The sequence below is a fragment of the Belonocnema kinseyi genome, chromosome 2, assembly GCF_010883055.1.
Source record: "Belonocnema kinseyi isolate 2016_QV_RU_SX_M_011 chromosome 2, B_treatae_v1, whole genome shotgun sequence".
Classification (NCBI taxonomy): Eukaryota; Metazoa; Arthropoda; class Insecta; order Hymenoptera; family Cynipidae; genus Belonocnema; species Belonocnema kinseyi.
In genome coordinates this window covers 146,819,602-146,845,364 of record NC_046658.1, presented here as the reverse complement: position 1 = coordinate 146,845,364, position 25,763 = coordinate 146,819,602, and the positions used below count along the sequence as shown (strand labels likewise).

General features: G+C 32.7%; 1 protein-coding gene across 1 annotated transcript; it reads left to right on the top strand.

The window, feature by feature from the left end:
- Positions 1-1,556: 1,556 nt before the first annotated feature.
- Positions 1,557-25,763, top strand: LOC117168549 (protein Wnt-1). The gene is made up of 4 exons (XM_033354283.1): positions 1,557-2,129; positions 10,410-10,672; positions 21,496-21,770; positions 24,288-25,763. Exons 1-4 carry the CDS (start codon positions 2,029-2,031, stop codon positions 24,843-24,845), a joined length of 1,197 nt encoding a protein of 398 aa, XP_033210174.1. The 5' UTR covers positions 1,557-2,028; the 3' UTR covers positions 24,846-25,763.

Genomic DNA, 25,763 nt, shown 5'->3' with positions numbered 1-25,763 from the left:
CTTGAATTTTTATAATTTTCAGTTGATATTTCATTGTTTTGATAGAGACTTGAACTATTTTATTGGTTAAAATTGATCTCTTTTAGTAAAAAATTGAACTATTTGGTTGAAAATTAATTTATTTTGTTTAAAAATTCAACCTTTGAGAGAAAATTAATTTTCTTCGTAAAAAATTCGTTTTTGGCTTGAAAATGATTTACTTCTAATCTAAAATGTCAATTATTCCATGTTTTGTGAAAATTGGTCGACTTTTAGGGAGGACTTTTAATCGGGTTTTATTTTAAAGAAAAAAATTTTTAATCGCCTAAAACTTATCAGCGCATTGCTGCCACCATGAAAAGTCCTGATTCAATTGGTAATTTGATTTGAGGAAAAGTATAAAAATAAGCCCCTCAGCCACAAGAAAAAAACTCCTTTGGATCTGTTCCTGGAAAGTTTAAGTTTCCTAGAAAGTAAGGTACTCTAAATTTAATGTACGCAAATAAAAAAAAAAAAATTGTTACATTAAAAATTACTGAATTTTAAAATATTTTATAAGAATCTGTTGTTAACGAATAACTGCAACGATCATAATTGATTTTTTTATTCTAGTCATACTTTTTGCCAGTAGTGTAGGGTATATTTAAGATATTCGTTTCCAAGTAAACATGCAACTTTCTCTTATTACATAAACGTTCCAACTTGACTCTATAGTTTGCATTAACAAATATCTGATGCAGAATCTAAATCTAAAATCCCACTTGTCCCCTTTTCCAAGAACTATCAACTAGAAACCGATGCAATTCTCGACAAAATCTTGTCTTGAAATCTGCAAGACATAATACTTTATCTATAATGCGATAAGGATAAGCAAGCAAGGAACAGAAAAAGTCTCAATCCGAAAGATCCTTATCAAAAACACAACTATTAGGGTACGGGCGATCGCAATTGCCTTCCTTCTGCAGAGGCTTCTTGCAGGAATTATAAATATCCTGGGAAGGAGAAAGAAAGGAAGCTGTCGAGAAGCTGGAGTGAGGAAATATCGTGAGAGGAAAGGGAGAAGGCTGGACTGAGAGGCGGGGCAAGATTGGATCGCTCTTAGGGGTCCCGAGGACCCCAGTGGGGGGATGGGGCTCTCTCGAGAGATCGACTCTTCCGCGGACGAACGCGTGCAGTTGCTAGCCGAGGCCTATACTTGTTCGTCGATGAGCATTTTAAACCCACGTCGTTTACCGAGACCGAGTGAAAGTTCAATCAAATCCCTAGCGACCCAACCTCACCAATCCTCATAAAAACCCCAACAGAAGGTCTTCTGGAGTGGAGCACTAACTTCAAGCGAGGCTTTTTCGAAAAGAGGAGACCAAACTTTAGCAATAGAGCCTAACCATCAGATCTATGGATACAGGAAAGGGACAGAGAGAAAGAGAGAAAGGGAGAGAGAGAGGAAGAGAGACTAATTGAAAATCTACCTGCCGGGTTGGTCAGTATCTGGGGGGGCCCAAAGTACCATCTTCACTCGTTTCCCCCACCACCTTGAGTCGATCAGGATTGTAAGGGAAACACTTCCTTCCCCCGAGGAACCGAGGTGAGGGTGAATTTTCTACGCCAAAGGCGAAACTAACTTCAGTGAGGCACGAGTCTCTGAGGACTAAGTGCTTTCCCCAAAGAGGATCGATTCCCCCTTCAAGTTCACTCTTGTTGCGTTTTGTAGGATGTTCTCCATGATCGTGGGATTTTCCTCCGATTAGTCGAGTTTATCTTCCGAGAGTGGAAGAGACGGTCGAATGCGTGTTCTCGCGAAAGTGACACAGTTTTTAATTTTAAGTAGTCCCAACAGTTTTGCAGCGTTTGCGAATACATTCGTGCGAGGTTTTTTCGGTGGCGAGGTGTCCTCCGGGTTGCGCAATGTACTTCGAATCGATAAGAACTACTCTAGTGTAATTGGAGAAGCGTGAAATGTTGATTCGAGATTCGGGACACCGGTGAGTGGTTTAGTGAAGGGTGCAAAATTGGTCATTATTAAACCTCGGTGACGAGTTGTTGGCGATCATGAGACTTTGGATAATTCTGGGCGCACTTGCGGTAACGATGCCCGCGTTACCGGCTGAAATCACGAGGAATAAGAACAGGGGAAGAGGATCGATGTGGTGGTAAGTTCAATGCCGGCATCCATGCCAAAACTATTTCAATCTTTAGATATAGAATATAGATAGTGGGTGAGCATATAAAATAGGGGTCTCGAAAAGCAGATTCAGGTCTACCGTTCTGTCCTGATGAGTCTAGACTAATTAGGGTGGTCAAATAAATACAAATTTTGACACCCTCAAACCTCTTCTCTTCAGTTGACGCTCTTTGGTGAAAAACGATTTTCCTATTTATTTTATACACGTAAGATACTCCATACTTTGTCTGAAATAATTTTTGTGGAAAATATCTTTCACATTCTGGCTCCTTTCTGATTGTGTTTTGGGAATATCCTTCGAGTGTTTTAAGGATAAATTTAAAAAAAAAAAAAACGATGAGGTCCTTTAAAAAAAAATGTTTTTGATTTAATTTAGGGATTTAAAATGTTAGGAGATATCCCTGAAAACTTGATAAAAAAGAAACTGGGCTGTGCAAGATCTTTCAGATGAAAATGAGAAATACCTTTAAAATTGTGTTTTAGGGTTTTAAAAGAATTAGGAAAACTTTTTTTTACAAAGTAACGCTAAATGTGTGGATGAGATTTGAAAAAATCGGTGGGTATGCAAATTATTATAATTTTATATTTGCGTAATAGTCACTTTATTTATTGCCGTAACTATTGAGGAGAAAGATTATTGGTCATGTTCGGTATGTTCTGCCGCCGCACAGTGGTGCAAATCTGAAAAGAGATTGAAATTTGTTTTCCGTTTCTTTTTTTAGTATAAGCGGTATTAAATTCTTAACATACTTAATAATTTTCTCATTTTACAATTTTATTGACATAATAAAATTAACAATTTTATTACTTTTTTTGTGGGAAAATACTTTGCAACTTAATATTTATAGATGTATAACTTCTCAAAAATAATAAACTCCGGGACATTTTTAAACTTAAAAAATTAGGTTTCTTAGAAATAATTTAGGTTGAGACTAGAAATTTGTTTGTTTTTTTCTCGAAAAAATGCTTTTTTATCTTTTATGTTTTAAAATAAGTTACACTAATTATTAGAGTCCGAAAAGTTCGTGATTTTTGTAAGTCTGCAGGACTGCTTTAAAATTTTGTACTCTTTAGCTAAAATTATTTACGTTAAAGCTGAAAATCCGTGTTTAAATAATTTTCTAAACTTTTAGTGAGTGTATATACAATATTTTGTGTAGGGCATCAAATCGGTAAGGTTTTGTTCAAAATTATAATAATTTTCAACGAAAAATACTAAAAGAATCGAAATATTGTTAATTTTCTAAATTTGTTCAAGTTTTAATTTTTATTTGAATTTGCAAATTTTGGATGTAAAATAAAAGATTGTTTTAAAGTTGCTCAAAAATAATACATCTTCTTGAAAATCCGATTTTTTTTATAAAGATGTCAATTTCCGATGAAAAACGCTAATATCGCAACAAAAAATTGTTCAGAGTTGTAAATCTCGTTTAAAAGCATTTTTTTCTAAATAACCGATTTCCCATAAAAAAAAGTTTATTCAGCCTAAAACTGTAAAAAAATTGCAAATGTTTTTCGAATTATACCGTTTTAAAAGACCTTTACAATCAAAAATTTTTGTTTAGAAGTACAAATTCTTTTAAAAACCCCTAATAAATTAAAAAGTAAATGTGTAAAAATATTTGAATCTTTGGAAATCTATCGTTTATTTTTTTGAAATAAAAATCTTAGATTTGTCTAATTGTAAATCGAATTTTTTAATAACTATTATTTTAGTTATAATATTAATTATATAATATATAATATTAATTCTATACGTTTTTTTTTATTGTGTATGCATTCATTTTTATCGATTCGAAGTTTAAAATAGGTTATTTATTCGAAATTAAAAATTGATTTGATTAGAAATACATTATTTTGGGTTGCAAATTAATCTTCTTAGTTAAAATTTTTTTTTTTAAGAATCTTTTTGGTTAAAATTCATCTCTTTCGAATTATATTGATTTTTGTTCTAAAATACCACCTTTTGGCGTTGAACGCCAATGTCACCTAAAATTGTTAACAAATTCCAAAACATTAAAATCTATTTTTTTGCAAATGTAAAATTCTTGTAAAGTGACTAACGAAATTCAAAAAGTAAATTGTTAAGAAATTTTCCATCTCTGAAAATTCATAATTTTTTTTTTGTAATACCCAATCCGGCATAAAACGTTAACATAAACTAAAATGGTTCAGAATCGGGAATCTTTTAAATGATTTTTGTTACAAAATGTGAATTTCCGATGAAAACTAAAAAGACCTAACCATAAAATTATTGTTCTTATTTGAAAGGGATTATTTGTATAAAAAACAAAATTCAAGTAATAAAAATCTAATCAGATTTTCATCAGGAATGATTGCGAAATTTTCGAAAAATATTGTTTTATTATATAATTTTATTTTCCTAATTTCTAACAATAAAAACATGTAGGTATTAGATCCTTCAGTTGTACTATAATTCAATCGGAGTTAAAACCATGAATCGACCGGGTTTCTGAGATTTAAAATAGTTTGCCGATTTTTGTAATTCATTCAACTATTAGAGAATCAATAATAATCAGTTATTCAGTTGAAATAAAAAGGTTTCCCTCAAAAGAAGTGAAAAAAAAAAACGAAAAAAGGTATAGAGCCGTTCGGGAGATCCACTAGCCAACGTAAATTACAACCGATATCCTAACCGGTCCAGAACACGATTTATTTATGGACATTACTTATTGAATGCATCGCACAAGAACGTACTCACATGCGCATGTGCAAGTCTCACGAACATTCCGAAATGTTTCACGAACATTCAGAAACATGTGCCGGCGGATTTTATACAGTTTAGAGATTTCGCGGACATTTGTAACCCTGCGAGCCTCTATACTGTGTATACGTCTGTAAGCACTTCTAGAAATGTGTTGGTATGTGCGGAAATTCGCTGTATGCGTATAGATGCATTGGCATGTTTATAGAAGTGTTGGTATGTTCATAGAAGTGTTAGTATGCGCATAGAAGTGTTGTTACGCGTATAGAAGTATTGGTATGGGTATAGATGTGTTGGTATGCGTATAGATGTGTTGGTATGCGTGTAGATGCGTTGGTATGCGTATAGATATAGATGTATAGTGAATCTGTACGCGTAGAGATGTTTAGGTACCAGAGGGCTTGAGCTTGTGTGGCTGGTCGTGTGTACCATGAAAGTACGACGATGCTCGAAGCGGTGAACCATAAAAAAATCGAACGACTCCATAAAGCATCAATAAGGTGAAGCGTAAAAAACGACGGACCTACTCGATTCTTCTCCGATCGTCCGCTCTTCCTGCGACCGATTTACAAGTTGTCCTGTTTCTCAACGAAGAATCAGAACAGACACGATTAAAAGATACGCATTACTACGATTCGTCGAATTAAATAACACTGGGGCAATCTTGGCAGTGATATATGTATTTGAATCTCTTGCGTCCGACCAGTATTGAAATATCTCTATCGATAAACAAGAAATTACATATTGTATATGAAACTTTTTTTCTTTAATGCAATTCATACAGGGGAGCGGCCACAGGCCACGTTACCAATTTTGGGCAATTTTTTACCCCCTTGAAAGTAAGGTGGTTCTTGGCTAAACACGGAATTCAACTTTATTGGGAAGTTTTTCAAGTTTCGAGTGAGTTTAGTTGCCAGCGTGACTGCACGGTGAACTATAAGATTTGCAATGTAAAGTTAATTTAATTTGAGTCGGAAAGGGAGTGATATTTCAAGAAAATCGGGAAATAATACTGGGGCAATCTTAGCAGTGATATTTTTGTATATCTACCGAAAAAGAAAATAAATAAATGTTGCCAAAAATGAAAATTGCCAACTTGACCGGGCGGTGAACTGTAAAGATTCTGTAATGAATCAAGAATATTTAATAAAATTGAAATATATTTGAATTCTGTATTGAATTCAATATCAATTACTTTCAATTCCTTAGATTTCAAGTCGATAAACAATTTTTTTTTCAACAAAATAATTGGATTTTCAACTAAGAAAGATTTTCTAATAAAAGAGATAGATTTTCAATTAAAAAAGAGGATTGTTGTAACAAAAATGAACTTCAACCATATAGGTACATTTTTAAGCCAGAAAGACCAATTTCGTCGAAGCTAGTTCAGTTTTGAAGAAAAATTTTAATTTTCAATGAATCAAAATTATTTTTACTACCCCAAAAGATGAATTTTTAATACAAAAGAACAAATCTTTAACAAAACAGTTAATTTTCCGACGGATTTAACTAAATACTTGAATTTTCAAACAATTATGACAATTTTTCTGCCAAATCGAATTTTTAAACAAAAAAAGATTGAAATTCAACAAAAAATAGTTTTTTTTCAACTTGCGAAGTTGGTTTCTTAACACAATGTTTATTTTAAACCAAGAAAGATGACTTTTCTGTCATAACAGATCAATTTTCAATTCAAAAACACGACTTTTTGACAAAAAAGTTCAATTTTAAATCAAAAAATAGAACCTTAAAAAAGTATAGTTCAAAGTTTAACGTATAAATTTTTTTTAATGAAATACTTAAATGTTTAACAGACTAAAATTGATTTTTAACCAGACAGCCGAGTTTTTTACAAGAAAAGATCAGTTTTCCACAAAGATTATAAATTCCTAAACAAAAATACAAAATTTCAACAAAAAATGAAATATTAAAATTTTCATTCTAAAAAAAAATTAATTTTCAAAAATATAGATGAATCCTCACCTAAAAAAAAAAACACACACACAAATTGTTAGCCAAAGATTTTTTAACCAAAAAGTGTAATTCTACTATAAAAGACGAATTTTTAACAAAATAGTTTAATTTTAAGTTTATCAAAATGATTAATTTTCAACCAAAACTGGAATAATTATGTTTTGATTTTTAGAAAATGTTCTCAAACTTAAAAAGTGATTTTATAACAAAACGAATAAATTTACAACAAAGAAGATGAATGAATTAAATCTTTAACCAACAAAAAAAACAACTAATTTATAGTAAAAAAGATACATTTTTAACCAAAACAGATCATTTTTTAACCGAAAAATTTAATTTTCTACTAAAAAAGGCACATTTTTAACAAAATAGATAAATTGTTAACCGAATAGTAAACTTTCCAACTGAACATTTGAATTTTTGAAAATAAAAGTTCCATTTTACATTAAAAATATAAATTTGCAACAAAAAAGTTGCATTTTTAACCAAAGCAGATGAATTTTCAACCAAGAAGATTGATTTTCTATCAAAAGAGACGATTTTTTAACAAGATACAAGAATTTTGAACCATATAGTTACATTTTTAACAAGAATAGATCATTTCTTAATTGGAAATTTCAATTTTCTATAAAAAATGGAAGAGTTACAATTTCAGTTAAAAAGAAAAGATTTTAAGCAAAATAAAACGAATTTTCAATCGAATATTTAAATTTTCTACCAAAGAAATAAACCTTCAACAAAAAACATTACTTTTTTTTTCAACAACGTTATCTAAGTTTGTAAAATTACTTACACTTAACTACTACTACTGTGAAGAGTTTTTTTCGACATTCTAGTTCTGATAATTAACAAGAAGAGTGTTGATGGATGTAGAACACGTACGATTAAACGCTCATCCGACTGCCTGAACGAAAGATTATATCTTCTCTCGATTTATACTTAAAACGGAAGAGCTGTTCCTTATTTCATCGCATTCAAATTGATCGATCATTTTTATTTATTTTTTTAAAAGCCATTTAATTTTTGAGATGACGATTCAGTTAGATGTGAATGATTGCAAACTAGGGCCATTTATAAATTCTGTAACATTTTTTGCTGAATCTGCTAAAATTTTTCAAAATATTTAAAAATCTTGGAAATTCTTTGAAATCTTTTAAAGTTTACAGCAAAAATTTCAAATTTAGAGGAATCAATCTGTAAAATCTTGTGTTTAATTTGAGCTAAGAAAATTTTAAAAAATTTTACGCAACGCTTGCACATTTTTAGTCATAACTCAAAAACCCGTGAAGATTTTTAAAAATTTATTAGCTCAAATAAAGGACAAGATTTCAGAGATTAAATTCTGTATATTTCAGATTTTCTCTACTCTCTGTTAGCGAATATAGAAACGATGTCCAATTGGCAATTACTCGAGAAAAATAAAAAAGCCAATTTCAATAAACGAAAATTACACTTTTTTGAGCGATGTGGGGATTAAAAAAAAAAGTAAACATTTTCTCGCGTTTAGTCTAGAATTTGGTAAACTGGAGAAAGTTAAAATTAAAATGAAGGCTGAACAGGAAGGAAGGAAAGAGCTATAAGTAGGTAACCAAAGAAGAAGCACTTAAGTCCATCCGCGCGGATGGATACTTTCTTCGGGGTGTCTGCACTCGAAAAGACTGAAGTAGTTTAGCCTTATGCGTCAGATTTAGAGGGTCACATTGAACAATCATGAACAGATGCACGAATGTCTAAGGGTGTTTTTTCCAACGACTGGAGCGTTAATCAAGTGCTTTACGAGGGCAAATTTCAAACATTGTACTTTTATATTTTATATTTTTATTTTTTAACCACTCCCTGTCAAAATGGAACCTTAATAAAATTGATTCGTGTAGAGAAAATGTCAATTTTATCATATCTTCGGGGCCCAAACTAAATAATAATAAGTTAACTACACATTGTGAACAAAAGTTCAAGTTTTATAGATTAATATTTTTTAATTTATACAAAAGAAGTTTAATGTTTAATGAAAATTTTATTAATTATTTTATAAATTATCCAAATTCATATTGGTTTATTCTAGGCTTTAAAATCTTTCACTCGGCTCCTCCAGTTTCTTCCTCTTTTCCTCATTTTGCCACTAGAATACGAACTGAATTTATTTAACTCAATAAGAGAATTCAAATTTTTTATGTTAAAAATTAGAATATTTTATTATTTATTTTTTTTTTACAGAAAACTCTTACCTTGGTTGAAGATTCTTTCCTGACTGAAAATTCTTCATTCAAGATTGAAAATTCAGTCTTTTAGTTGAAAGTTAATCTTTTTTTAATAAAAATTGCAAATGTTTGGCTAAACATTAATCTGTTTTTTTTTAAGAATTCAAATATTTTGTTTGAAATTCTTCTTTTTTGGTTAAATTCCACTGTTTTTTATTTAAAATTTAAATAAATTTTGGTCACAAATTCAACGGTTTGGCTAAAAGTTAAACAACTTTGTTCAAAATATAGAACTTGGTTGAAGATTTATATTTTTGGTTAAAAATGTAACTATTTTGTTCAAATGTGTTATTCTTTGGAAAAAATTGATCTCATTGGTTGAAAATGCATTATTTTTACTTGAAATCTTAGAAATTTAAAGAGTTAAAAATTTGCTATTTCAATTATACAGACTTTAGTTAATATAATAAATACTTAAGTTAATGCTTTCTTTTTAAAAAATGAACTATTTTATTTTTGGTTGGATATTTAACCGTTTTGTTCAAATTCATGTTTTCTTCTCAATATTTTGGATAAACATTGATATTGTCGGTTAAAAAATGTAACTTTCTTTGTAAGAAAATGGTACTTTTGGCTCGAAAATTCAAGAATTTGATTAAAAATGTTTCTTTACTTTCGTGACTGACAAATGCAAATTATTTGGAAATTCAACTCTTTTGGTTAAAAATTAATTTGTTATGGTTTCACATATAACCATTTGGTTATATGTGGTTAACTTTGGTGAAAGTTGAATTCATTAATTTGTTTATAACAATTGAAATGCAAAAAATTCAGCTACATGTTTGATCTCTGTTTTTCCTATCTGCATGTTTTGGATCAATGTTATTTAAAATATTGATTTTTAGTTATCAATTGTGAAAAAATGTCTCTAGCTTCGCTGGGATTCGAACCCATGTCTTCCGATTGTCGGTCTGTTGTTTCTACTCACTAAGCTACCGGGACCGTCAATCTAAAGACCTGGGTTCGAATCCCAGTAGAACTAAACTAGAACTAGAACTAGGGTTCAATCCCTGAGCCGGTACCTCTGGAAAATTTTCTATGCACCTTTACCAAGTTTCTGGTGGTTCGGATCCCACTTTAAGCTGTAGGTTTCCCCATTGTACACTTGGCTGAAATCTAGTTCGTGAATAATAGGTAATAAAACCGGGCTTTGCCCAATATGTCAAATATTGAATATTATTATTTTTTCATTATTATTATTAGCAATTATTATTAATTAAGGATAATCCGCAAAAAATGCGTAAAATATAAACTTTTCTTGCAAAATGAATAATAATTGATTAATTTTCAGGGGCATCGCGAAAGCTGGGGAACCAAATAATCTGCTGCCAATGTCACCAACCTCTCTGCATATTGAGCCTGCAGTTTACTCAACCCTCAGGAGAAAGCAGAGACGACTTGCAAGAGAAAATCCGGGGATTCTTAGTGCAGTTAAGAGGGGTGCTAAACAAGCCATCGTCGAATGCCAGCATCAATTTCGTAACCGACGGTGGAACTGCTCCACTAAGAACTTTCTTAGGGGGAAGAATCTCTTCGGCAAAATCGTTGATCGAGGTAAGATAACATTTCAAAAGCTTTTCAAATATCACCAGGACCCTAAACCATCTGCTAATCCAGTATTATTACATTTAAATACTTTTTTATATTGTAATCCGGCGAGGAAACATACCGGTTAGGTCGATAAGAATGACTGGTGCATTCGAGAGACGATAACTCGGTCCAAAATACAGCGAGGCATTTATCAAAAAAAGGGTTAAATAGCCTATAAAATTTCCAATCGAATGACACCTCATACAGACATTTTCGACTTTTTCTTAAGAAATTATCGCGTTAAGAGTTTTTGTTGTTGTTGAAGAATTTCTCAAATTTTGTAGCTTGACTTCAACTCGTTGCGTGACCTAGAAAAGTGATTAAAAAAATCTGAAATTGGAAGAATTTAATCCCTAGAATCTTGTCTCTAATTTCAGCTGAGAAATCTTGAAAAATCTTCACTGTTTCTTGAGTTATGACTAAAAATGTGCAAGCGTTGCGTCGCGTATGTTGCGCTCGGCCGATCTTGCTTGGTCACTTTTATTCATAACTCTTAAACCTATAAAGGCTTTTCGAACTTTCTTGGCTCAAATTAAAGATAAGATTTCAGAGATTGAGTCCCGTAAATTTGAGATTTTTGCTGCACATTTCCAAGGTTTTATCACGAGTTGAAGTCGAGGTAGAATATGCGAGAAAATAAATCACGAATGTCGTTTGTGTTGGTCAATTTTAAAAATACGTTGATGCTCAATCAAATAAAAGGAAAGAGCAAAACGGTTATGTCGTCGGAAGTACTGTCTTGTCAGCAAGACGATAGATTCACCATTTGCACATTTAACGGCTTGGTTCGCGACCCTCGCTTGTCCAACTCCTCGTCCGTAAATCTAAATCAAAGATACCACCGGCAACCGGTCCTTATTTATACTGCGAACAATGGGATGTTTTTGTCGCACGTGAAACGAGTCCAACTTATCGTTCTTTATGGCAAGGACATGAACCTTCCCATACATATAGACCTACCGCATCATTAGCTTTCCCAATAATTTTAATTTAAGTAGGTACACTTATTGGACGGTGATTGATTTCTGAACAACCTTGCCTTATTAGCTGTCAAACTTTTGGAGTTTTTGTTATTGTACCGCATAATACAATTCATGACATGAAACGTTTTTTTACCAAATCTTAACAATTTCTCGGATTTTGTACTGGAAGTTGTGTGACCAACTAGGAAGATTCTAGCAAAAATTTAAAATTCACAGAACGCAATCTTTATCATTTGATATTTAATTTTACACCAATATTTGTATAATTGATTTGAGAATTGTAGAAATTCATGCGAAAAATTGCACTGTAAACTAAATTGAGCACGAAGTGTGAAAACCGAAAGTAGCCGAGCGTGAAGCGCGAGGTTGAAATACTACGCGCCCCAGAATCTGGTTTGCTCAAGCTTTCGAGAAATGTATGCAAAAAGACGAGCGCGAGGATCGTAAAGGAAATATTGTTTAAATTAAAATAAAAAAAAAGTTTACAATTTTCTTTAGAATTGCCGTGCGCCAAGCACAAGCTTAAAATACTGCGGCGGGCATATTTTTTACAATAATAATAGTATAATTTATAGAAATAAATTCAAAAATCGACGGAGATTACGATAATGAGAAAGTGTTTTTCAAGGCCGATATAGTGAATTAATTACTGCACCGAGCACGAAGTGTCAGAACCGAAAGTAGCCGAGCGTGAAGCGTAAGGTTCAAATCCTGCGTTCCTTGAGCGCGCTCAGACCATTATTTGCAATAGTTTCTTTTATAATAATTATAATTTATTTTGCCTCACTTTATGGTCAGTTAAACGATTTGAGATTTTAAATATTTATTTTTTAAATATGCAACACATTAGACTTGAACCTTGACTCCCGTCTAGATCTCGTACCCGTGTCAACGGGAGAGGAGAAAAATGGAAAAAGAAAAAAAAATTAGCAAATGAACGAAGACTCAAAGAGGGTTGGGGATGAAGGGGCGTGCGATTGGTTGAAGGGCCCTGGGCACGCGCCTGGCACCGGCCAGATGTATGTTTTGCAACCCGATAATGGACCTTCTCGTACTCTCTCGGGCTCCCCTGCGGCTCTTTTAGATCTCGTCGTCGCGATTGTAAACCGAGCTTTTTTCGCCTGGTTCCTGCTCCCTGTTATGTGTAGCGTCCCCATATGGCCACTTAGTATCGAAGAAAAAAAAAGACTACTCGATACTTGACAGGGTTTATCTCAATTAATAATATTTGTCATTCACAAGATTTAGTATCGAGTTGATCCCATTTGATATTCATGGTAGCCACTTCAAATGTAATTCGAGACCTCGGACTCATTTCAGAATTTCCAAATAGCCTATAAATAAATGTGAAACAAGTAGCAAAGTAGCATGTCATTTTTGAAAATATTAAATCGTGTTTATTATTCTTAAATTCGGTGAAAAGCCAAATATTTTTCTGAGCGCGAGACACAAAAGTGACCCACACTAGAGATAATCAGCAGAATCAGTTGAAATTGTTTTCGACAAGTAAACGGACCATATATGAGGGAAAATAAAAAATGAAATAAAAATGGTGGAGCTTGGGGAAGCGAGCGAGCAAGCAAGGAAACAAGATGTAAAAATCACGATGAGCATTGAGGATTGAGCATTGAGCAGACTTGAATTGCGGATCACGTTTTCGTAAGAAACTGGCGTGCCGTCGACACATGTAGCCCATCATAGACGGCGATTTACGGCGACGTAACACCACGATAAAAACCAGACAAGTCCCTTATAAGACAAGTCTTCTACATGCGGACAGGACGACTATTGATTGAATTTATTCTATAAACGGCCGATTATATTGGTTACGGTTCAAGCACAAATATTTGGAACGCACATATACCCTACTGCAATCCTGCATGCTTTCTTTAATCATTTAATGAAGACGTGATTAGAAATGGTAACGAGTTTATTTTCCGTATTGCCTCTGTCTCTCTTTTTATTTATACAAGAGACATTTTTATACAAGAATCATGTCAAGAAAGTATGTATTGTATAATACACTTTTTTTTTCTTCTTACTTACATTCGTATCTGTACCAAGTATATCACAAAAACTCTAGACAGATTCCAGTACAATCTCTTCCATGTCAAATAGAGGAAAAACAAGTTTTAAGAAGTAAATATTATGTGTCTTTAAATTATTATTAGTATAGAGTTCTAACGTCAGTCCCGCCCAACTTCGGATATCTTTTAATAACAGGATAAGAATCTTTGCTAACGTTTTTACTAAAAAGAATCCAGGGTTTGAAATTAAAAAATTCCAGGTCGAACAATTTAGAAAATTCACAGACTTCAAGAGAAATCAAAGCATTCACGTTTTATAGAAGAATCATGTCAAGAAAGTATGTATTGTAGAATAAACTCTTTTTTTTCAGTAGTTACATTTGTACCTGTACCAGGTATATCACAAGAACTGTGGACATATTCCATTACGATCTCTCCCATATCAAATAAAAAAACAAACAAGTTTTCAGAAGAGAATATTTGTATTTTATTATCACGTAAAAAGTGTTCAGTTATAATTCATTTCAATAATAGTTGAAAGATATATTTTCGGATAAAAATGTTTTAAAAATTCGGACTGCACATCTTTTGTATTTTAACCAGGTAGCTAAATTGAAAAGAATAACATTTTTCACAAAAATTTGTAAAGGCATTTACATACCATATAAAAGTATTGATCAGAATTCAGAAAAAAGTTATTTTGATTGAACTTGATCATATATTATAAAACAAGTTGTGATAGAAAAAAGTGATTTGACCTCTTTACATCTTCCTCTATAGTTATCTATAATTTAGAGTGAGACAAAACTCACGAATGTTCGCACGATACTTAAATCCGCGAAAATCCAAAATACTGAGTCAGTCCTATAGTCATCTGGGCATTTCAGGTACGGCGTGGCGGTAGCAATAATTTCCGGCGATTTTATCTTGATGAAATTTCAGCTTGACGCAAATGTCCCTCGTAAAGTTGCGTCGCGATGTCGCTTAGGGCGATCTCGCGCGGCAACAAACTCGAGGCTACTCGTCCCGACTACAGAGCAGCTGAAAAGTGAAAAGTCAAGCCGCTCGCTCACTCACTCGGTTCACTCTTGTATTTACAAAGGAAGGAAGGAAGGCAGGAACAAGAGCCAAGAGTCTTATGGATCTTGACGTGGTGACAATCACCTTATTTAAAGAACGTGCTGACAATCCAACCACTTACCGCCACATCCATTGTTTCGTATGCACATATCTGACTTAGCCAGAATCTAGATAAAACAAACTAATTAATTTAACACAAGAACAACCTTTTCTGCATTTCTGTGTACTTCATGCACTGACAGTCACGTTATTGAAAGAAAGTGACCATCCAGCTGCTTGCAGTTGCATTCATTGTCAGGATTTTTCATTTCAAGGACCAAGAAAATGCTCTTTTTTTTTTACAAAATTTAAAGTTCGAGGTGTTCAAATGACAAGGTTATATCTCGCAGAAGCCGAATGAGAAGGTGCTAACTGATGGAGATCCAATGAAAAGGTGGAACAATTAGGGCACTGAAATTCCCAATATAAAGTTTAAGGGAATTTTGAAGTTTCGATAGTTTTCCACGCAAGTTACCACCTTTTTATTTTGTCTCCACGAGTTGGGATCTTTTCATTTGGACTTTCCAAGATGGAACCTTACCATTTGGATAAGTCTAATTGAATCTTATAAGACGCGTCTTAGATGCTTGTTTATATTTAATTTGTCAAACTTTTCTATATCGAGAAATGAGCAGCGATTTTTCTCATTGTTCTATAAGCAAGTTGAAGTCGATTATTGTAAAAAGTTTATGAAATACTCACATTTATATTTTGACGCATTGTACTTGTCATCGATAAGTAATAGCTATATAAACCTGAGTCACTTTACGTGATGGCAATCACGTTATTTAAAGAACGTGCAATACAACCACTTATCGTCACATCGATTGTGAAACTATCCTATTTCAAGAACCAAAAAAAAACTATTAATTTTTCTAAACAAAATTAAAAGTTTGATGTGCCAAAATGATAAGGCTACATCACGGAAAACCAAATTAAAAGCTGTCAACTCGTGAAAAAAAATAAAATAAAAAGGGGCAGCAGAGTTGAGGGCGCTGATATTCCCAATACAATTTCTCTGGGATTTTGAAGTTTCGGGAGTTCACCACGCGAGTTAGCACCTTCTCATTTTGTCTCCACGAGCTGAGACCTTTTCATTTGGACTTTCCGAGATGGAACCTTACTATTTCGACGAATAGAGTAGGGAAAAGAATTTATCTTAACTGCAAACAAACAATGTTGAGCAATGACAATCCATGTTCATGCATGTCTTGTAGGCTTGATTCACTGTTGTTTTAAATAATCGCGTCTTTTCCTTTTCCGATTCGTTTGTATTTTTATCAAGGATTTTTACGATGAGGATGTAATTAAAAGTATTGTGTTTAGCAAGTGCAAACGTTCTACGTGTCTTGTTCAAAATACTACGGAAAATTATCTTCTCTAAAAGCAACATTTGGTTGTTGTTGAAAAAATCTATTTTGAATTGCAATGATTTCTTACTAATAAAATCACAGACATATAGTTGACTCAATTATGCTAAACTTGTAACACCCACTAAACAAAACCTATTTTTACTAACACGGCTAATCTGATCAACAAGGTATTATTTTCTAAGAAGTTGTTTTGTCAAAAGACGCTTTGATTGAATATTTGTATCCAAATCGACTCTCAACATTCTCAAAGACTTTCTTCGAGTGCAGCTCAGTTCGAAGGAAAAGAAATATTTTCCAAAGTTAGATAAATGTTTTAGTTGAAGCCACGTACTTTCCTTGTTGTCTTTACTAGGATGAACCTTGTCATTCTAACCAGGGTTGCAAATTTGGCGTTGATCTGTGATCTCTGAAAAAGGAACTTTCAGGAACAGTATTACGAAGAGGATTGGCATGAATCTGGTGATGATCAAATCCAGTTAAAGTTGTGTAAAGGCTAAAAATGAATGACGCTAGCCGGAGAGATCTTAGTTGAGATAAGGTGCATGGATCATGGCTGATGAACATCCATATCTGTCATTAAATGTGCAAACCCGCGCTAATTAAGACAGAATGGTTGAGCGTGAGTCGTGAAATTTTAGTGCGATAAGAGCTATATGGCTCTGAGGTTATTAATAGACCTGTCATGTGTTCGCTAAGTCTTTAGTCTTTAGGTACCGGCCGATAAGTGTCGCATGACATAAAACGTACCTTTGAAACACCTGTTGACAAGTGCCGGTCCGGCGCTCGTTTGGAATTTCCAGCTACGATGTTTGCCTGTTTGAACACTCTGATAAAGCCAAACTATTTATTGTCCCAAGAATGAGAAATGAGCGCAAATATACCGAGTTATTGGGACTCGTTTCTCTGACTTTTTCTCACCAATACATGCAATGTTCAGTATGTGGGCCGTTCAAAAAGTACGACACACCGACAGGGGAGAGGGAGGGTTTAACATTCCTTTTGACAACGTGACTTCACGGATGGAAAATGTAAATTTCAATGACGATTTTTTTAAAATGTTTGACAAAAAATGAAAATTAGTGATTTCATTTTACATAGTAAAAATTAATTCAACTTGGCTTTGTTGCCAGTTAACTCTTTTTCAAAAATCTAGTATTTTGATTTTCATTCAGGATTCATCTTTTTTGGTTGAAAACTCACCTAAGGGTTATATTAAAATTGAAAAACTTTTTTGAAAATTCCTTTTTTTCAGATGAAAAAAAATTTTTGAGGCTAAAACTATTTTGTCGAAATTTTTGTTTGGAATTTAAAATCAATTCTTTTAACTGAAAATTTAACAAGTCTATCTTTGGTTTAAAATTTACTTCTTTTGTTGAAAATTCGTCTGTTTGTGTTGAAAATATTATTTTCGTAAAAAATTCAATAATTTTGTAGAAAACCAACTTTTCCGTTGAAAATTCATCATTCCTGGCTTTAAATTAAACTCTTTTTCTTAATTCAACTTTTTTATGGATAATTTGTCTTTTTGGTTTAAAAGTTCAACAATTTGGCATTCATATTTTCGAATAAAAAAATTTGCCTCTGTATTTTACAAATTCCACTATTTTGTTGGAAATTCGTAATTGCGTTTTTGAAATTCAATTTTTTTCAGATAATTCGTCTTTTTGGTTTAAAAATTCAACATTTTGGTTGCAATATTTTTGTTTCTTGACTAAAAAATCTTTTCTGGTTGAAAATTCTAATTTTCTCAATAAAATTAACTTTTTGATTAAAAATGTAACTGCTTAGTTAAAAATTTGACTACTTTTTTTTTTAAATTTAATTATTTTGATAAATTTTGAACTATTCTTCAAACAGTTTTCTTTTTGAATCAAAAATAATATTTATTTTTAAAATAAAAATTTAGGTTTCTGAGCTGCTTTTTTTATGTTGAAAACTAACTTCTTCGTCAAAAAGGCATCATCCAGACAGAATATTCAACATGAAATTCTACTGTTTTATTGAAAATTATTTCTTTTTTGGTTAAAAATTTACGTTTTGAAATGGAAATTTAGCTGTTCATATTTTTGCGTTGATAATTAAATTTTTTCAGATAATTCGCCTTTTTGGTTTAAAAATTCAACAATTTGTTTTCAATATAATTCTCTCTTGACCACAAAAATTATTCAACTGTTTTGTGGAAAATTCAATTATTTTAATGAAAATTGAACTAATTTGTTAAAAATTTGTCGTTTTGGATCTAAAAATCGTATTTTTGAATTGGAAATTTAACTGGTTTCTGAAAAATTGGATTTTTTAATTAAAAATTCAGCTAGCTTATTGAAAACTTAATTATTTCTCTGAAAATGAACTCTTTTTTGAAACATTTGTCTTTTTGGGTACAAAAATCGTCATTTTAAATACAAAATTTGACTGGTTTTTTTGCTGCTTATTGAATTTCTTTTATTTTAGATTAATAATTCAACTATTTTGTTGAAAATTTAAATATTTTGCTGAAAATTAAACTGTTCTATTAAACATTTTATATTTTGATAAAAACATCTTGTGTGTAATTTGAAAATGCAATGTTTGTTTCAAATTTCGACTAATTAGTTGAAAATTTAATTATTCCGTTGAAAATTCAGCTACTTTGTGTAAATTTGATCTTTTTGTTAAAAATTCTACCATTCAGTTGATAATTAATTTTGCTGCTATTGAAAGTTCCCCCATTTGTTTGAAAATTCATTTGTCTATGATCGCATGGTCTGTGACGAAGAAAAGAAGAGTGGGGAAGGTTTTGAAAATAGCGTGACGTAGTTTTCGAACAGCCCCCAATTAGATTATCAGACATGGCTAGAAATGTATAGAGTTAACTGGTTAAAATATCTCGACATGGATTGGGAAACGCATGAAAATAAGAAATCAGAGGCTGGAATCTTTCTGAAGGATTCACTCTGACAGAGAAAGAGAGAGAGAGGACCGCATCCAATTGCGAGCCGAGGTCTGCATTCGTCACAAGATGATCTTTTGACGGTAGCACACTGTACGGTAGGTCTTCTTTCTTTTCTTGAAAATGAGATCCATGATAGAGCAGTTAAGTCAGGCTATGAACTATAAAAGACAACTAGACAAGAAAAGAAAGAAGAATGGCCCGAGTGTCGAGCTAACGTTTTCTTTAATCCCTGAAAGAGCACTGGTTAGGCCAAAAGTCGATGGTGACGAGGCGAGACGAAAATTCCCGTTCCGGTTTACCCAATAAGGTGACAAGAAGGCTTTGAGATTTACGCCGTTACGCCCTGTTATCTCTCACGGGCCATACCTTAAAATTTTAAATTTGACTGGTTCCAGATATTATTTGTCATCATCACGGACTGCCGTGACGAAAGAGCAGGTACGATCGAGCGTGCCTGAGATTTCTCTGAAATTTTAAAGCTAAGAGCCAAAACGCAAACGACCTTATTTAATTTATTCTCAGTGCTTTGGTTAAGGTTTCATTTTCAAAGTGCAAGACAGGATCAGGAAGAAGAAAGTTTGGCAAATATTGGACAATGAGGATGTTCACAAAGGGTGTATCACTTGTATCGAATAATTTGAAATATTATTCATAAAAAGTGAAAAGCGAGAAATGAAAAGCGAATATGTGGTTACATGATTGAACCTGTCACAGTTTCACTTGCTTCTTTCTAGTAATGATATAGTGTGTGGTCAGTTGGTCAGCATAAGACTAAAAAGATCATTTATATGCTAGGCGTCGTTCTTTTCGTGGTGGGAACGATGTAGTCGCAGATAAAAGGTGCTTCCTGTAATTTGTAATATGTCTTGAGGAAAAAAGTAACTGGTTATTCGAGCAGGTATCCTCACAATAGGTTAATAAAAAACTCGTGATAATGACGACGATGATGATGACTAAGATCTCAATAAGCCAGGTGTCCCAAAAATGAAACAGTCAAATCTAAAAAGAAAATACTAAACCTCATGATGATGATGATGATGATGATGATTATGATGATCATGATGAAGATATGACAAGGGAACAAGACAAATTAGTGTCCAAAATCACTTGCACTATAGATTAGCCTGGGAAAACTGAAAATTTTTGTAATTTGCTTCTTCCTTCTTTCAAAGTCGTTGCATTTGTATTTTTTAACTCACAAATTAAGTATAATACTTGAAACCTTAAGCCCTCTAAATTTTAGATTTTTGCCACGTGTTCCCTGAGTCATGACACGATTTAAATTGAGGTACAAAATCCAAGAAATTCTTTACAATCGACACAGGCACGCTTGGACATTTTTAATAATACCTAGAAAACTTGTCAAGATTGTTATCAAAGTGTCTCGACGAGGAACCACTCGACGCGGAATTTCACCGGCTCTCTAACTCCTTTTCACACAAAGTCTATAGCTTCATTTCCAAGCGATTTATCGCATATCAAAGTCATCAGTGATTTTAAGTAGCGCTCGCTCCATCAGTGTAGATAATTCCCGACGGTAGTTGATGTGATTGACAATAATTTATTTATTTATTCATTTATCGTCCCGAAGAGTGTAATTACTTGTGTCAAACGGTTTGAGTATAATGGAGGCGGCTATTAGTTGACAAAACTTTGACGGTGGTCTGGTCGCGTGGGAGGTGATGTCAGAGGAGAATGTCTCAATCCCAGGTAGATGTAGAACTACCTGCTCCAGGCTCGCAGGTGAACGAAAGAGAGTGGGAAGGTGACCTTAACCTGCACCTCACTGACCTAAGCGCTCCGAATTTTATCTGCATAAGGTGCAGGTGCCTACCGGCACCTTTGTAACCCAGCGCTCAGCGCATAATGAAGATACTAGATACCGGAAAAAAAAAGATTAAAATAATAGCTTAAACTAACACCAGTAAACCAGTACGGACGGCTGAATAATCTTCAATTATTATCTGTCTCCTACCTCTGGTATTGGATTCTTGTTTCATCTTTCAAAAAAGGCTACCGTCTACAATAATGGTAGAGTAATTCAATTCAATCCCTTTCTTTCCGGGGGTTTAGCCCTTTCCAATATCCCAGGATTTTCCTCATAGTCAACGTTTTCGCAATATAAAAAAACTATAGTCGTCATTGTGTGACAAGTCATTTTATCTTGATCACATAAGAAAAATAATTTAAAAAAATAAACCAAGAGCCGCTAATTTGATGTTAAATGATTGAACAGCAGTTTCAGATGTATCCCTGTCTTGTATTTCTTTGATGAAGATAGATTATTATTATTTATTAAAAAGCTGAAATGAGTTGGCTTGTCATTTAATCGATTTTTTTCTTTCTTTTTCAGGATGTCGTGAGACGGCCTTCATTTATGCCATCACTAGTGCTGCGGTAACTCACAGTATCGCAAGAGCATGTAGCGAGGGCAGCATACAATCCTGTTCTTGTGATTACACTCACCAGTCGAGGGCTTCCTCCGCTATTCGGGATTGGGAATGGGGAGGATGTTCAGACAACATTGGTTACGGATTCAAGTTCTCCAGAGAATTCGTCGACACCGGTGAACGGGGGCGAAATCTCCGCGAGAAGATGAATCTGCACAACAATGAAGCTGGAAGAGCGGTAAGATTATCATTTATTATTCTAAGTATTCATAATTATTATTTATCATTCTAATCCTACCCAAGAACATTTGTAATACACAAATTTAGCCGAGTACAACTTTATTTGTGGAGTTAAATAAATTTGATGCGGCCATCAATTTGCAATCATTGAAAATGATTCGGTTGTCAATCGAGAGTGTATCCAAATAAATACTCATCTTTCTGAATCAACTGGTCAGATTTCATGTGAATTCGTTGATGGATTAGAATTAATTTCAAATCAGTTAGCTATCATTCTGGTATAATTCTGATACATTAGGCAACAATCTGTGGTAGTTTTCTATCTTACGTCAATCAGGATAATCATTCTAAATGTTTTCGTTCTAAATCCAAACACCTCTCGAATCATTCCGATTTCATTTATAATAATTTCCAAGTTCTTACGAATGATTCTGTTGTTAATAGACATCAACATAAATTTTTCATTCTATGCCTGATACTTATTAGGGACCGTACTTAAATTACGTAATAGCTCAAGGAGGTGGGAGAGGAGTCAAGACATTTTGTTACGAATGTGCGTAATTTTCAGAAATTCGCAAAAACTTTCTCATGAATATTATCTTTTCAGTTATAAATGATCTTATTTGGTCGAAAATTTAACAAATTTTTTAAAAACATCCTTCTTGGTTAAAAATTCAACTGTGTTGTTAAAAATTAGTCTTTTTGGGTTGAAAATTCAGTTCTTTTTGTTGAACATTAAAATTATATTTAAAATTCATATTCTGATGCTGAAAACTCAACTGAAATCTTTTTTCAATAAAAACTATTTTTTCCGAAAATTTGCCTTTTTGACTCAAAAATTTTCCTGTTTTAATAGAATTTCCATTTGACTTGGACGAAAATGTAACTGTCTGGTTAAAAATTTAACAAATTTGTTAAAAAGTCATACTTTTTGGTTAAAAATTCGACTATTTTAAACAAAATTAACTTATTGTTTACAAATATTATCTTAGGGCTCGAAAGTGAACTGGAATCTTTCCTAAATAAAAATGTAACAATTATTTTGAAGTTAAAAAAAAATTTATTTGTTTTAGAAGAAATTTCATCTTTCTTGTATGAAAATGCAATTATTTAGTTGCAAATTACACTTTTTTTAAAGTTTGTACTTTTGATATTAAAATTAACCTGCTTTAGTAGAAATTAAATATTTATTGAATAAAAATGCAAATGTTTGGTAGACAGTTTAACTATTTTGTTGGAAAGACATAGTTTTTAGTTTGAAAATTTCACTGTTTTGTTGAAAATTCAAGTGTTTCGTAGTAAATTTACTTTATAATTAAAATGTTTATTTCGATGTTGGAAAAAGAACTGAATTTGTTCTGGATGTTTTAGTTCAACTATTTTTTTATATTTTTATCATATTTGTTTGCAAAAATTGGTCTTTCTGGATTGAAAATTCATTTTTTTTCACGTAGAAATTTGTTTCTTTTGTTAAAAAATACATATTTTGTTTTCGAAACGTCAACTGAAATCTGTTTTGGATGAAAATCCAACTATATTCTTTGTAATTTTTTTAAAACAAAAATTCATCTGTTTCGATATAAATTTAATCCTTTTAGATATAAATGCAATTATTTAGTAGAGAATTAAAAAATTTGTTAAAGAGTAATTTTTTTATTGGCTAAAAATCCTTCTTTTTGATTTGAAAATGCAACTTTTTGGTTAAAATTTCTTCTTCCTTGTATTAATTATATATTTGGTTGATTCATTTTATTAAAAAATCGTTTTTTTCTTTATAATTAATATTTTTATTTGAAAACTCATCTCCTTGGTTGAAAGTTTAACTATTTTTTTGAAAATTAATCTTTTTCAATTATCAATTCAACTACTAGTTTGAAAATGGTCCTTTTTTTAGCAAAAAGAAAAGAATTGTTTTGGTTAGAAATTTCATGTTTGTTAGGTAGACATGCATCAGTTTTGTGGAAAATTAATTCTTTTGCTGAAAAGTCATGTTTGGCTTAGAGAATTAATTTTTCTAAAGAGAACTCTGCTTTTAGCTTGAGGGTTTAACAATTTAGATAAATTTATATTTTATTTTTGAGTCAAAAATATTTGTTGGTTCAAAATTCGTCTTTACTTAAAAAAATTTTTTTTTTCATAAATTTCATCTTTTCGATTGAAATATAAACAAAGAAGCCCTAGAATCCGTCAAGTAATTTAAGTACGGCTCTTTATTACCAATTCTCTAAATGTCCCGCTCTATTTCTATTACTGCATGAATGGATGAGATGGGATTAGATGGGATTGGTTTAGATGGGTTATGATTGGATGTAAATGATGAGATGGGATGGGATTGGATAGGGTATGATGGGATGGGATATACTGAGAGGGATAGGGTGGGATATGATGGGATGTATATAATGCGATGGGACAAGATGGAATGGGACGGTTTGAGATCCAGTGAGATTGGATGGAATAAGATGAAACGGCCCCTTATTAAAAATTCTCTAAATGTTCCTCTCTATTTCTGTTACAGCATGTCTCGGCCGGAATGCATCAAGAGTGTAAATGTCACGGTATGTCCGGTTCCTGTACAGTCAAAACCTGTTGGATGAGGTTACCAAATATGAGACTAGTGGGTGATAATCTGAAAGATCGTTTTGACGGTGCGTCAAGAGTTCTCGTCAGCAATTCAGACCGACTTCGAGATTCCAGTAATGCCATAATGAGCAATTCTGCGAGTAATTCGGTTCACAACCGTAGGGATGGTTTAGGAAGAAAGCATCGCTATAATTTCCAGTTGAAACCGTACAATCCCGAGCACAAACCGCCGGGACAAAAAGATCTAGTTTACTTGGAACCTTCACCGCCCTTCTGTGAAAAAAATACCAAACTTGGAATTTTGGGTACTCACGGAAGACAGTGCAACGACACCAGCATTGGTGTTGACGGTTGTGACTTGATGTGTTGCGGAAGGGGGTACAAGTCTCAAGAAATCATTGTTATAGGCAGATGTAATTGTGTATTCCACTGGTGCTGTGAAGTTAAATGTGACGTTTGTGCGATCAAGAAAATGATACACACTTGTCTCTAGAATCATCCGAGTTATTGAAGTCTTTTAAAAGTGTATTCAGAGTTTAGGCTGCAGCTTTGCAGTGTACAGGCCAAGTTCGCAGTGTGCATTTTGTCAAATCAAATGACCTTGTCCTTGAATGTTATGCTTAACTTGAAGAAATTCTCAAAAAAAGAAAGAATAAACCCAGTCAGAGAAAAATTGGTGAATTCAACCGGTACTTTCGGTATTGAGGTTAAATTTTCTTTTCCATTTAAGTGAAAAGTGTATGAAAAGTGTAGACTGCAAGTTTGCAGGGTACAGTCGTTTACTCATAGGGAGTAGAGTTTCGGACGTCAACTCAGCCTCCAACAATGCCCAGTATTATGCTAAATAAATAATTATTTATTACGTACTAGTACTAGTACTAGTACTAGAACTAGTACTAAAGACTGAACGGCAAAGCGTATTACATATAGTATTAGGTCTAATCGAATCGTTTCGAATACTAAATATTCAAGGCGTCTTTGTACATATCTAATTATTCCTAAAGATGTAAAATGCAAGGATCTGCGGAAAGGGAGAATGCATTCAAATTAATTTATTTAACGTAATGGTGTACATAATGGCGTTATAATATTAGGAGAGTGCTTGCTGACTAGGTATGCTTCATTGGTCACAAACGAATTGTAAATATTATTCAACAGTAAGTTAAAAAAATAGCTTATTTTTTTACGTGCGATCAAAAAAAGTCATTTTTCTCGAACATCTGTGCAACGTAGCATGTATAATGTAGATATATTTTTATCGAAGCCAATACATATTGAATTTGTTGAAAAGCAACGCTACCAGTGAACATGTAAAAATAGAATTTTTTCAACGAAAACTAGTGATTTTAATAGTACTGTACATATATAAGCATTAAATTGTCAATTATTTATACGTACCTACCTGCAGATA

Bases quoted from the DNA above. Each gene is read 5' to 3' on its own strand.
- LOC117168549 (XM_033354283.1), top strand. From the start codon at position 2,029: ATGAGACTTTGGATAATTCTGGGCGCACTTGCGGTAACGATGCCCGCG. The intron at 2,130-10,409 runs GTAAGTTCAATG...ATTAATTTTCAG, and splicing joins GGAAGAGGATCGATGTGGTG to GGGCATCGCGAAAGCTGGGG. The intron at 10,673-21,495 runs GTAAGATAACAT...TTTCTTTTTCAG, and splicing joins CGGCAAAATCGTTGATCGAG to GATGTCGTGAGACGGCCTTC.